The sequence below is a fragment of the Megalops cyprinoides genome, chromosome 6 (assembly GCF_013368585.1).
Source record: "Megalops cyprinoides isolate fMegCyp1 chromosome 6, fMegCyp1.pri, whole genome shotgun sequence".
In the NCBI taxonomy this organism is placed as follows: Eukaryota; Metazoa; Chordata; class Actinopteri; order Elopiformes; family Megalopidae; genus Megalops; species Megalops cyprinoides.
The window spans coordinates 17,153,679-17,167,367 of record NC_050588.1 but is presented as its reverse complement, the minus strand read 5'-3'; the positions used below and the strand labels follow the sequence as shown (position 1 = coordinate 17,167,367).

Here is a 13,689-nt window from a genome sequence, read left to right as displayed (position 1 = left end):
CTCTAAGGTACCCAATGAGACCTTGTAGTCCTGCTCCACTCCTTTGGCCACTAGATGAATAAAATATGTGGCCTGTTGCCACAGAGCCCCAGATCTGTGAGGGGCTCTGCAGAGTGGAGGCCACAACCTACCAGTGCCTCACTTTCTGCAGCAATCTGACCCTGGGCCTTATCGTATCCTTTGGCCCCTCTAATGACTACACCTGGCAGTGTGATTACAGGTGACATTGAGAAGTTGTATCATTGTTCTAGGTTTGGTCGCTAGCCCCATGTTCTGTTTCATTCCCACAGAAGACAGAATGGTGTGGGAGCAGCAGTGTGGTGTAGGGTCGCAGCACAGATCTCTGGACCAGAGGACTGTGGGATCTACTCCCAGGAGAGACAGCGCAGTTGTACCCTGTTTCTTTCTGTTTCCACAGCAGCATCTGAACAAATACATGCATCTTTTCTCTGGGGCTGTATCATCAGCATCACCATCCATGTAGACTGCTGCTCTGTCAATTCACAGGCAGCTCCACAGCACCCTCTGGAGGCCAGCATGTGCTATTGGTGTCCCAGATAAGGCTGCTTCTAAGAGCGGATCTAGAGCTGATTTCCACTGTTCACCACAGAGGGGAATGCGGGATGAAGGAAGTGTCTGATGATTCACCCTGCCATTTTCACACAGGCTTCACAATCCTCCTATACTCATGTCATGCTCTATTTCTGCTATGTGTGTGTGTGCACAAGTACATGCATGCATGTATGTGTTTTTGTGTATGTATACATGTGTGTGCATGTGTACATGCATTTTGAATGTGGATGTCTGAATGTGTGTGAGCATGCATGCATGTGTGTGCGTGCATGCATGCGTGTGTGAGTGTGTGTGTATGTGTGAGTGTGAGTACCTGTGCAGTTGTGGTGACCTCGCAACCATGCTGTCATTTTGCCGCTTGCCAAATTAATCCTGTGTTTGTATTTATCATCTCTCCACCCCCTCAGTTCTCTCCTCTAAAATTATCCCTCTAAAAAAAGCCAATTGGGTATTCTGAGGTTTTGCACCCCCTGTCCCTGTCCCCAGTGGAACATTCTGGGCTGTACCATCAGGCTGACTCCAGATGGAGGATGCTTAAATCTTGAGCGCTCCACTGTCTGCCATACATGCACACGCACGCACGCACACACACAGACAGACACACACACACACACATACTCAAACACACTTATTTATTCTCATGCACACACACATATGCACACATAGACAAACACACACACACATACACATACACACACGCACGCTCACACTCAGTGGGGATTTGGAGAAGTTGAGAGTGATTTAATCCAGGATAAATCCCCCAGTACTGCCAGCAGCAGCAGCCACAGCTGAGAAAGGAGTTCACCCCCTTCTGCTGTCATCTCCTTTACCACCAACCCCTCTCTATCTCTGACCCCTCTCTCTAACTCTGACCCTCTTTTTTCCTCTGACCCTTCTCTACTGCCAACCCCTCTCTATCTTCATCTCCTTTCTTTTACCGACCTGCTGGACCCTTCTCTTTCAGACCAATTCATGCCCTCTTGACAGCTGTAAATAAGGGTTGTCCTGCATGTTCTCCCACCAAGCTCCAGCAGATGGCGCCTTAAGTCACACAGGTCATTGGCTGCCACACTGGCCACAGCGTCAGGAAAGCATGCGTGTAATGGAGAAGATTTCCCTACCTTCATCCACACTGACTGTGCTTGAGCAGTGCAAGTTTCAGCCAGAGTGTGCATTTCTGTTCCACCTGGGGCTGTTTCATTTAGGGCAACGTTCTCATCCACCATTAACAATGCTGGTATGTTCATTTAATACTCGGGAGCAGACGTTTGTTTTAAGAAGCAACTAAATTTACAGTAGTGGTAAGAAACCATGTTGAATGCTGCAAGTGTTGCTATGGCCATGGAAACACTGAGGTCAGCTCCAGGGTTGACCTTTCTGAGACTAACAAAGGGAATTGGCTAGTGGCTATCAGCATTCCTACAGTTCTGTTAGACCCTCTTATGCCATATCTAGTGAATGCATCGTAAAAAGTGAGGTACAAATCAGTAAACAGAGTTTAGTAATAAAATTACTAACTGATCAGCTGCTCTCTTCAGCAGCTACAGGCCTGTGTTTAGACACTGCTCATTACACCGATGTAGTCTGTTAGTCATGTGTGCGGCTCCCGACACACACACATGCAACACCCACCCACCCAAACACAGAATTACCCCCACCCACACACATTCACACACACAGAGTTACTCAGAATGTCATTAAAAGGATAGAATACAGATCTGTTATGGGTAAGGCTATACATGGAAATCAAGCATCTTCAAAGTGCACATTCACATATACATTATCACACTCACTCTTCTAATACTGTATTCACCAAACATAGGTGCAGACTTACCTTCACAGAGGCTTTTCTCTTTTTTTTTTAAATGTGCCTTACCTGACTTCCTCTCAGCTTTGTGCTTGCTGCCTCATCTTACACTAACCTGAAGATGTAGCAGTGGTTACTCTCAACAGCTTCACCTGTAGCTCTACTAAAATTAAACTCCAGTAAAGTTACAACAAACACATAATATATACTCTCCATAATATATACTCCGTCTTCAGCAGTGTATGTGTATATATGATATACATACACAAACACACATTCACACAAAACAATGAGGTATGCAGTTCCTTTGTGTTGAGTACATTTTTAATGCTCTTTTTTCACCTGGAAATTCCATTCAATGAAAAGAATGTACTGTAATGCCCTCTCTAGAGCCTTCCAAGAGCCCCATGTTTACTTAATATTCTGTTATATACCTTTCTTAGATTCCCTCCTGTTTTGTTGAACAGTCATATGTCATATCCTGCCATTGTCTGGGCCCACAAGAATACGAAGGGGAACCGACAACAACAGAATAAAAAACGTTCAATATCAAAAATATCAAAACAGACAGTGTAAGAACACTTGAAGTGAATATCATCTATACGGTAATACAAAAATAGGAAACAATGTATATATAAAACCATTCAGAGTAGAAAAATGTAGTTGTTTTTACCTCTGGCTAAAGCAGAGCACACACATGAACACATCTGATTTCTTCTCTTCTTCTTTTTCCTTATCCCCAAATAATTCAGTTTATTGTATTAATTCAGTTCATTGTATTTCCCTCCCAGTTCAAGCTCTTTGAAAAGCCCTGGTCGGGGAGTCAGGGCTCAGTGATGACGAGTCTACCCGAGCTCTGGTTTTGTGGAAGAAGCTTTGGGACGACTCCGCAGTGGATCATCGCTTCATAAGTGTGCAGCAGCAGGGTCGGGAATCGCGTGGTGAAATACGACACAAGGCCCTCAGGAATCGAGCCCATCTCCTCCTTTCGTTTGTCACTGTAGTGGTGTTTCTGTCACAATGAGAAATGGCATAAGAATTCATTCACTATTCTGACTCCACCATACTGTATTACCATTGTACAGACACTGCCCAATTGCTGTTGCCATATAAAATAGCCCTGATCTTTGCATAACCTCAGGAAATGCATGCCACTGTGTTACAATGTTTCTCAATTAGTCACGGTAACACACACTGTATATGTGTGTTGTGTGTATGTGTGCTGTTTGTGTGGTTTAGCTTGCAAGGTTGCTGGTCTTACACAATTTCTGATGGCACGGAGGAGATGCTGTACTTTACATCCATCATAGCGACGCCTCCTTTGAAGATCTGTTTAAGACAGGATAGAGGAGTCAAGGTTTTCATCCGTACACACATATACAGTATGCATGTAAAAAGGAGAAAATAGATGATTTTGCGATCAGTGGTTTAAGGTTATAGTTATGAGTTGTGCTGGGAGATGTGCCATTACCTTCCATCAGACCATCAGTGATGTGTTTGGTCCAGTCTCCTTTAACCACATCTGCACTGTTTTCCTCCAGGTGTGTCACTGTATCTTTTCCATATTCTAACAGGTCACTGATTTCCTGCAATGGAAACCACAGCACAGTATGGGGATACATTGGAAAGACACATACACACTTCCCTCATAACCGCGATGCTCGGACACTTTCTTCTTGCTTGAAACTACACTAATCCGTGCAGAGAAACATATAAACCAGTCTTCCACAGAGGCAGGTAGAGTTTTTTCCTAATGATATGTTGATATTTTTCAACAGATTACCGCATTGTTTGGATGCATGGCATGGCACAGAAAGATAAAAGGGTTAGTCTTTCAGAAATTGCTAGATTGTAGATGAATTTGGAGGAAATGCACCTGGATGCAGTACCTACCTGCATGAAATCCAGCTGCTGCCAGGAGTCCCAGAAAAGAGGATGATGTAGAACGGTCTCTGCTGTGGGTCTGCTCTTGGGCTCAAAGCTCAGCATGCGGACTATCAGATGTTTGGCTAGAACGTGTTCTGGTCAAGGTGGACAAAGTTCTGTCAGTTCAGGGCATCAGACACCTCACTCTGTTGAACTCAGAAGGATGTATGTAATATTCGGCAGATTTCTGTCATCTCTAGCTCTGTTTCCCGTGTCAATTATAACCCAAGAGCATTGAACGCAGGGAATACATCCAATCCAAAATGCCTTTTTTAAGTATTTGAGTATGGGATACTCACGGTGGACATCTGCTTTCAGCTTGTCTAGTTCATGCTTGCTCGTGAAGATATTTTTAAGAATGTTCTTGCCAAAGGCATGGCTTCCTTCAGACAACACATAGTAAAACACACAGCCGGCAGAGAAGATGTCAACACTATACCCCTAAAAGAAAACAGAGACAGAGTGACTAAATTAATGTGAAATGCCCACAAAGCAGCCATATAACCACCAGCTATTTTTCATCCTAAAAGCCCCACAGTGCACCACAGTGAAGCAAAAACTGATTGAATGATAGCCACATCTCCACTGATGTCATCCAAGTGACTCGCAGGTATCTCATGAGCCGCTAGGGAATAGCAGAATGTGGCCAACAAAACCCACCCTAGCCCAGTGGAATGAAACTGCTGCTATGGATTCTATGCTATGGATGACACAGATGAGATTCAAAGCAGCTGTATGGCTGTAGAGCATACTCCATAACTGGCTGAGATGCCTGGGAGGTGCTGGTCACCATTTCTTTAAAGGGTCTGTTCATATTTTGTTCCATATATGATCTCTAATTCATCATATCATAAGTCACTTTCATAGAGTGGAAAATCACTCAAAAAAAACAATGACATGAGCTGGGCTAGATGTCCAGGCACAACAAACACAGTGAGTCGTCACACGTCAGGGACTTCCTGTGCGGTTCATACAGAATATGCAGACATGCACATGCACATACATTAATGTAAAATGTGAAGAGACAACATGCAAACACTCACCGGCTTTACACTTTCACTCTCATGTGCCTCAGGGGCCATCCAGTGTAAGGTTCCCACTGACCCAGATCCCTTACTGTATGTGCTCTTGTCCTGATCCAGCTGCTTCCCAAGCCCAAAGTCAGAGATCATAGCCTTAATGTTCCCGTTAATGTCAGGCTGGGACAGCAGGATGTTTGTTGGCTTTATGTCTCTGTGCACTGGGAACAGAGAGAGCATGTCAGTCACAGTGCTGAAAGCGTCACACTTTTTGACCATGTAGTGCCAAGATCCAGACACATTCTGGAAACAAGTATTGTTCCTATTTACCCAAAACTGCTGAAAGCTTAACTGTTAAAACTGTCAACAAAGCAAAACAATTGGACTGCTGGATAAGGCCTTTAAGAACTGCTATATGCCAACTAAAACTATTTACACTGAATTTTCCTTAACTGTAAAAATATATTACAATGATGACTAGTGAAACAATTATAACAGCCTAAGGGTTCCTAAACTGGCATTACAGAGTGAAGAACCACATGTCCTGATTGATGGTTCTCCTGTGGTGACCTGTGGAATTTGTAGTGTATAAAACAGCACATGGCTGTGGATGAAAAAGAATAGCTTATTGATGAATTCTTTGTGTCTGGGGTCAAACTGATTCCATATTTTGAGAGTGCTGGCTAATATTCTGTGAATATTATAACTCTTGTCATGAATTTGTCATATCGCATTAACTCACCAATTTTATGACAGTGTAGGTAAGCCAGTCCTGACATGATCTGCTGAAGCAAAGAGACAGGATCCAGCTCAGAGATCCGCTTGTCTTTCTCTTCTATGTACTGAGGAAAAGCATATATTTGATATCAAATGACAGCATGTCAATGCAACAGTTCATAGTACAGGTCATTAATAGCACTTAAACCTCAAAATGCTCATTGCTACGTATGCTACAGTACACATACAGTGTATGTATAAATACTTGTCTTAGTATGACAATAATGATGGATTTCTAAGCAAATTCTTTGATTCTGCACAAAGAATTCTGTGCAACAAGAATGATAAATCATCTAACCATTGATACCATTGAGGTTTAAGATAAAAGTAAACGGATACAGTACCTCTTTCAGAGTGGAAGAGGCCAGCTCAAGGATGATGTATTGGTATTTATCATCCACCCAATTGTAAAAATAGCGAACAACATTTGGGTGACCATCTAACTTCCGCAGCAACTCCAACTCGATTAAGGCAATTTTGACCAACTTTTTTTTCACCCTCTTTACTGCCACTGTACGTTCATCAAACTTTGCTCTGTATCACAGAGGGAGAAATGGCACTGTAAAAGGGCAACTCATGGGGTAAAATCACTTACATGCCAGCATTCATTCATCAGTATGATTTCTTGGCTGAATGACTTTGAATAAGCATGAGGTTATAATAAAAATTTTCACAATTAAATTTGCTTGCTACATAATCACCTTGCTTTTTTTCCATTTTTCTCCCCAGTTTGGAATGGCCAATTCCCCTAAATTCTGGAATGACCAATTTTGTCAGCATCGATGTTCGGTCCCACTGCACAACACCCACTGTCAATCCGGGAGAGCGTGGACAAGCAAGTGCCCTTCTCCGAAACATGTGATGTCAGCCGCTGCTTCTTTTCGCACTGCGATCCACAAGCTAAGCTAGCACAGAGATCAGTCGGAGGAACACATTTCGTATACAGCTTTGGCACATGGACCACAGGCACCCGATCGACCAGCAGGGGTCGCTGTTGCTAATGGGTCGCTGTCGCTGTTGCTAATGGGACCGAAGCCCCTGCCGACGTACCCACCCCTATCCCCGGCGGAACGAAGCCAACGTGTTCCGCCTGTGAGCTCCCGGTCACTGTCAGCTAGTGACACGTTTGGGTTCGAACCAGGGCCCTCAGTCTACTCTCAGAACGAGTGCTTTTTACCAACTAAGCCACTGGGGGGTCCATAATCATCCTGCTTGATGGTGCTATATCAACCAGTGGCTAATTAAACAGTATGGCTTTTTATGCTTTCGGTATTCAGTGATGTTTCAATCTTTCAATTTAAATCTATTTTAATCAACAGTTAACTGAATGCTGTTAAATAATATTCTTAACTTAATAGTATTAAGATGATAATGATTATTATTGTTGTGGTTATTATTATTAGCATTAAGAATTGATTTGTTTTGTTCAATCTGATGCATGTGAACCCAAGCTGTCATGGGGGCTGTAGACATTTTAAAGATTTATTTACAAATAGAATAGTACAGTAGCTCATAGTATCAGTATACAGATATTTGACTTACTTGTACACTATTGTGTCCTCAGATCCTTTTCCTAAAATGTTACCATCAAATAATGGAGGTTTAAAGCCTTTTGGCATATCTAAGAGAGAGGTGGACAAAAATGTAGAGGGTATGATATGACAGCCATAATTGAAAATCTGTAGTCAATGTTGAACCATCTATTTCTAGTCATTGGTTTTGATAAACCAAGTTACCTGCTTAAATATGATTACAGAGTTGCTGATTATTATTGCTGATTACTTGATTGTGATTATTGCCCTACTTTACTGATGTCAGAACAATCTTCAGGGCTCTATAAACCCAACTTACCCAACTTCTGCACAAGATGAGGATTCTGAACCTTCAAAGATGTGTAAAACAATTCCTTTTCTGGTTCGTCTAAAGTTTTAAGGACATCTGACAGAGTGGTGTTGTTCGATCTGGTCAGAGCCTTCTCGAATTTAAAGCTCAGTTCAGTGTGGCCCTGGGAATTCAGTTCATCAGCTGTAGATTTTAAATCCATGTGCACACTGAGTTCATCCCTGTGTTTGTCCACAAATGGAACAGCTAGGAAGAGAGAGGAACAGAGGTAGGAGGGAACAAACATTTATCTTGCAGAGATATTACAGAAAAGTATCATCAAGTACAGCAGGTATCATCTTAACACATTAATACAATGTTCATAATGTGCATTATTATAATATAATTCAGATATGTGTGAATGGGCATCATTGAACTGCTTGCCCTGGCCTTTTGATGCAAAAGATCAAGCCTCTGCGACCTAGCTAAGCTCTAAGGAGGCCCCCAGAGAGATGGGGACAAGTCTGAGGAATGCTGCTATGTTACAAGAGATGCACTTACCCAGGTCCTGAACAAGGTAAGGATTGTCTCTGTTCAGTGCCTCATAAAAGGCAGCTTTAGATTGTCTGCTTTGCAGAACACTGTACAGCATCCTCATTTTGTCCTGGCTGGTGAAAGCTGCACGGATATTAGCATACATCTCATTGGAGATCACTCTCGTCGAGAGCAGTTTGTCTACTATGGGATCCACCAGAGTGACACGTTGAATAAGTTCAGGCTGATGGCGTTCCACGAACTGCACAGCTGGAGGGGCAGAGCACCGAGAGAGGGTAAGGACAACATTGTGTACTGTGTCACCAAACTTTGTCTATGGAAACACTGAATTCTGATGTTTGTTTTCTAATAGCTCATGACTGAATGTCAGAAATAAACATAATTCACAAAAAGCAGAACTCTTTAAAGAGGTCTCTGTAAATGAAGTGTTTTTTTTTTACGTAATGGTGATATATTTGATCAAAGATAATGTAACACAAAGAGTCTCCTGATTCAACGATGAATGAGAATGACAACTACACTCTACTAACTGTGGGGAAGGGTAAGTGTCATTTGTTCCCTCCTTTCTGTGTTCTGGTGGACACTTCCAAGGGACAAAGGTAGTAGTTCCTTCAAGGTGTGCTGGCTATAAAATCTCTTTTGTTCTCAGTGAAAGAAAAACAAAAGACAGAGCGAGACCAAGAACCAAAACTAAGGAGGACATTGAAAGCCCTGGGAACGAGCCAATTCGAATCTGTGTTCACAGAAAGCCTGAAAAGGGAGTTTGTTTTCTTTCTTAATTTGCTTTAGTTTGATATTTTGCACTTGTTGTTTTGAATAATAATTTTATTTGGTGAATGCCTGTGGCTGGAAAACAGAGTGTTTTTCCTCCATTTCTATTGTGCTTTATCTTGCTCTACAATAACAGCTTGTCCGAAGACCAGAGCACTTCACTTTCAACTAGTGTTGTGCAATTAATGAAGGAACAAATCTTTTTGAATGAATCATTCCAGGGTACTGTATGTTCTGGTTGACTATTCTAAAAGATTTGTTCATTTGACTCACCAGTCAGGCAATTGCACCAATATGTTTTGAGTGACAACTATATCACGCAATAGAAATCTAAAAAAACTGACCATGAGTGGACAAACATTACATTGGGGCAGGCTACTGTCCAGGCAGTGTATCATAACTAGTAGAGTGATTGAACGTAAAAATGTTCCCTATCACTGAGAAAATTAGGACACAGTTCAGTGCCTACTTTTTATTTGTTCATCCAGTTTTTTCAGATGACCGAGTTACTACTGATGCGTTCAGTTCGTCCACTTACTTCAGTCTTTCCGTACATCTCATTCAATGAATCTTGTTCGGTTCTTTCAGTATATCTTATTCAGTGAATCTCATTCAGTTTGTTCAGTATGTTTCCCTCTCCGACTTCAGATCATACTATACGATTTAATGCATAGCTAAAAAATTGCTCTGTTATGGGGAAAAAAAACCCTGAGATTATACCTGAGATTGCAGCATGCCTATTTGAGTTTTTGGTGGTAAACTATAGTGTTATTATGCTATAACCAGGCCTATACCTAGAAGTTTCAGCAAGGAATATATAGGTTGACGGTTGTTTCATGACATCATATTAGCCCATTAAAAACGAGCTTACAGAACCAATTTGCAACGGTGAAGCTGTTTATTTGATTAGGGCTGTAATCTTGTTTTATCTTCTCGTTAGTGTAGTGAGCATGCAGACTGATCAGAACAAAGTTAATACAGTGAAATGTGACTTGCATTGTAATAACGTATCTTTCTTGTGATTGATTCAAATAGCTAATAACGAAGCGATGAAAGGTATCTTTATTCATTACTGTCTAGACATAGATTACCATACCTAATAATGACAATAGATGTTTCTAAAATTAAGTGTGGATGTTTTGCTATTTTTAGTGAATGCGTGAATCATATTTTTTTTTTACATGATAAGCCTATCAGTATCTATTTATTTTTTATTGATGTCTCTTGACCACTTTATGCAACTTTGAAGGGGGGAGGGGGGTGTCTACTGTATGACCTGTGCTTTTAAGCGATTGCAGTGTATCAATATGCTATTATTCATGGAGACAACTCTCTTTCATTGAAGACTATCATCATTCAGGGTCTTCACTGATGTAGCTAAATATTTGGTAGAATTAAAGGAAGGAAAGAAAGAGTTTTAAATAACAGTATATTGCTTTAAATGGCTTCATTTTATTTATTTATTGTTATTATTATTATTATTATTATTATTTGTAGTAGTATTAGTAATAGTATACGTCTGTGTACATGTCAACCCCTTCGGATGCCAACCTGTATCACCCTCTGGAAACATCCATAAAATCCATAGAAATCCTTAGGATGTATAAATCGCAACAAAATGAATTAGATATTAACACTTTATTAACAAATCAACAATGTTTCCAAGTAAAGTTATAAGTAGCACTACAATACTAAATAACTGGCTTCACTCAGCTATTGTTTGAAGTTGTTTACTACATTCGGATCATGTCACACCATGGGTCATCTCTGTATATTAAATAATATCTGTCTACAGTAACGATTCTGTGCGCCTACAATTTTTAAAAAATGTAAAGGTAACGTGTCCGATTCGGGGAAAACCATATGATTCTATGGAGTAGGCTAGTAATGTTACCTTGCGTTAGCAGCTAAGTAGTAGTTTAGCCACATATCAACGGATCCCCAGTAATATAGCGGAGAGTAATGCTTGTAATATTAATAAGAAACGAAATCCCAATGTTTAAGTTTTATGTTTTATCTATGGCTAGAGGCAGTCAATATGTTAATTTAAGTCGAAACTAGTCAAAACGGTCAGTGACTGTGTGCTGGCTGACACATTCATGAGGTCAGCTGTCTGTAAGGGGGGAAACCCGTGTTAAAATAAATCTCTAAAGTTACTCATGTGATCATGTTGGTGGGAATATATTTTGTAGTGTGTGACCGCTACAATGCAAAAAAAAATATACCGACATTATAGAGACAGGGTAAAGTTATTTAATCACATTGAAAAAGTCGTGAATTTTGCATGTAGGTCTACGGGAGCCAAAGCTACTTCCTGCCACAGGCGCCCTATGTGACGAAGGAAGTATTGCGAGACTTCAGGAAACAAGCATGCGGTTGTTGTTCTTTATTTTATCGTTCTCGCAACGAGTAGCACGCCATAAATTTTGAACCAAGTTTTTTTTTTTTTTAATATAATCCGTATGATTTTATGTATCCGTAAGCAATTTAAATGGGGGGAAAATCCGTATAATTTACGGACATTCCGTATAGATTGACATGTATGCGTCTGCGTATCCATTTGCATTTAAACGGCATGTCATCTGCCCTGCTGCTTAATGACACAGTTTGTCATCTAGGTTCGAGGTAGGCTATCTTAAATCTAAAAACAGAGTATCGTCAAGTCACCACCAGATGGGCAGAGAAGGACACGCGCTAAACGAACTGAACCAGATTCAGGGAACGAGAGGTACTGAAATAATTGAAGGAAACGGGGGGAAATGAACGAATCATCATAGTCTGAGAGTATCTCGGATGGTGGGGAGCCATGGTGGTTGAGATCATATAATGTCTGCCGTTGCTTTAAGGCTAGCTGCATTAATTTGAACTACGGTTTCTCTATATATTTTTAAACATCGTTAGTTACCGTTATTTTAAGTGTGATTGAGCCTTCACACTTATTTTAAATATTTGCAAGAGTGAAAACGAATGCAAGTTCATACATTCTCAGAGCGGTGCGTTGCTAAAGAATTTATCCATTCACAGACGTTAATACATTCTGCAACGCGGGCCGAATGTGACCATTAATCTAACCGAAAGTCTTTCCTTGCTTCAGTCACATAGTGTTCACTTTCCATGAAACGCCAGGACCATGTGGAAGCATGAAAGTTTTCCCCATTTTGTTCACGTTTTTAGTTCATTTCAGCACTAAATACTAATAAACAAGACTAAACGTAATTAAATATAAAAACTAAAACAAGAACTTCAGGACAATGCACACTGCGGTTGCAGTAGGACAGAGACCTAAATTCCATTTTTGTCCAACATTGCATACTTAATTCATGAGCAGAGGTGTATCATTGTGTATTACCGGACTCGTGACACTTGGCTCTGAAAATGTCTTCTTCACGGTAGCTCGATACAGGATGCTCCATAAATGTGAACGCAAAAACTCAAATAAAAATAGACACATGTACCACACGTATTGAAAAAATGTACCCAAGTATCCCATAACTGTAAGTAACAACAAGGAGTGCTATTAGAAAACTTGTGTTTATGAAGTCCGTCCAAATACCACTGCTGTTTGTCTTACCGTAATCCATTTCCTCTTAGTTGAAACGGTGGCAATCCTCGAAGAGATCGTCCAGGTTTTTTTTTTCCAGGATAATTAAAATGGCTTGAAGGCAGCAGAGATGCAAACAAGTATTTACAGGCAAATAAGCCTACAGTACACCTAGAGGGTCAGTCTGAGTTACAGCCTGACAAAGTTTTTGTTCACAGCCTTGTAATCTTAAGTGTGCTGTTCTGCACTACAACAGCCGCTTGTCCCCAAAGGCAGCTGTGTGGTCTTTTCCATTTAAATCTAAACTCTCCATATACTTTCATCTAAACTCCAGTTCAGAGAGGCCATGCATGTTTTGAATACTTGACTTTGAACCAGGAAGTATGCTGACATTAACATGCATGCAGTTGCTGAACCTGCGTAGATCCTGCATAGACAGGAAATACACCCTCTGTGGGGTTTTGGCAGAAAAGGCAGGGTAGGAGGAAGACCACTGAGAGGGTAGTTTTAAGTGATTCCATTGTATATAATATGTCTCACTAAAGATTCTTGCTCTTAAGGCTATGCTTTTATCTTTATACCTCACTGCTACACCAACTGCTTCACATTGACAATTTAAATCCTTTCTATCAGTCTGTGACACCACCACCCCTCCCCACCCCACCCCACCACAGACCTCCTATTTCCTATATTTGCTGAATGTCCACCTGATCTCAAAATGCTGCTGATTTTAGTTGTTGCTGAGATGCAACAGACAACCATCAGATTATGGTGTCAATACCGATGTGCCTACACACTATTAGAAAAGAAAAAAGTAAGGAGTTAAAATGTGCACGTGCAAACAACACGCAGGCTTAGACTTATTTGTTTATTTGCTATGATGCTATTTTCTTAGTGTA

The 13,689-nt window shown here is 40.9% G+C and overlaps 1 protein-coding gene across 1 annotated transcript; it reads right to left on the bottom strand.

Moving 5' to 3' along the window:
- Window positions 1-3,127: 3,127 nt before the first annotated feature.
- Window positions 3,128-13,163, bottom strand: LOC118779741 (serine/threonine-protein kinase/endoribonuclease IRE1-like). The gene is made up of 12 exons (XM_036531969.1): window positions 12,821-13,163; window positions 8,485-8,727; window positions 7,954-8,190; window positions 7,645-7,723; window positions 6,447-6,636; window positions 6,068-6,167; window positions 5,350-5,546; window positions 4,606-4,747; window positions 4,274-4,401; window positions 3,852-3,966; window positions 3,642-3,709; window positions 3,128-3,392 (listed from the first exon to the last, which is right to left on the bottom strand). Exons 1-12 carry the CDS (start codon window positions 12,828-12,830, stop codon window positions 3,204-3,206), a joined length of 1,698 nt encoding a protein of 565 aa, XP_036387862.1. The 5' UTR covers window positions 12,831-13,163; the 3' UTR covers window positions 3,128-3,203.
- Between the last annotated feature and the right edge of the window lie 526 nt (window positions 13,164-13,689).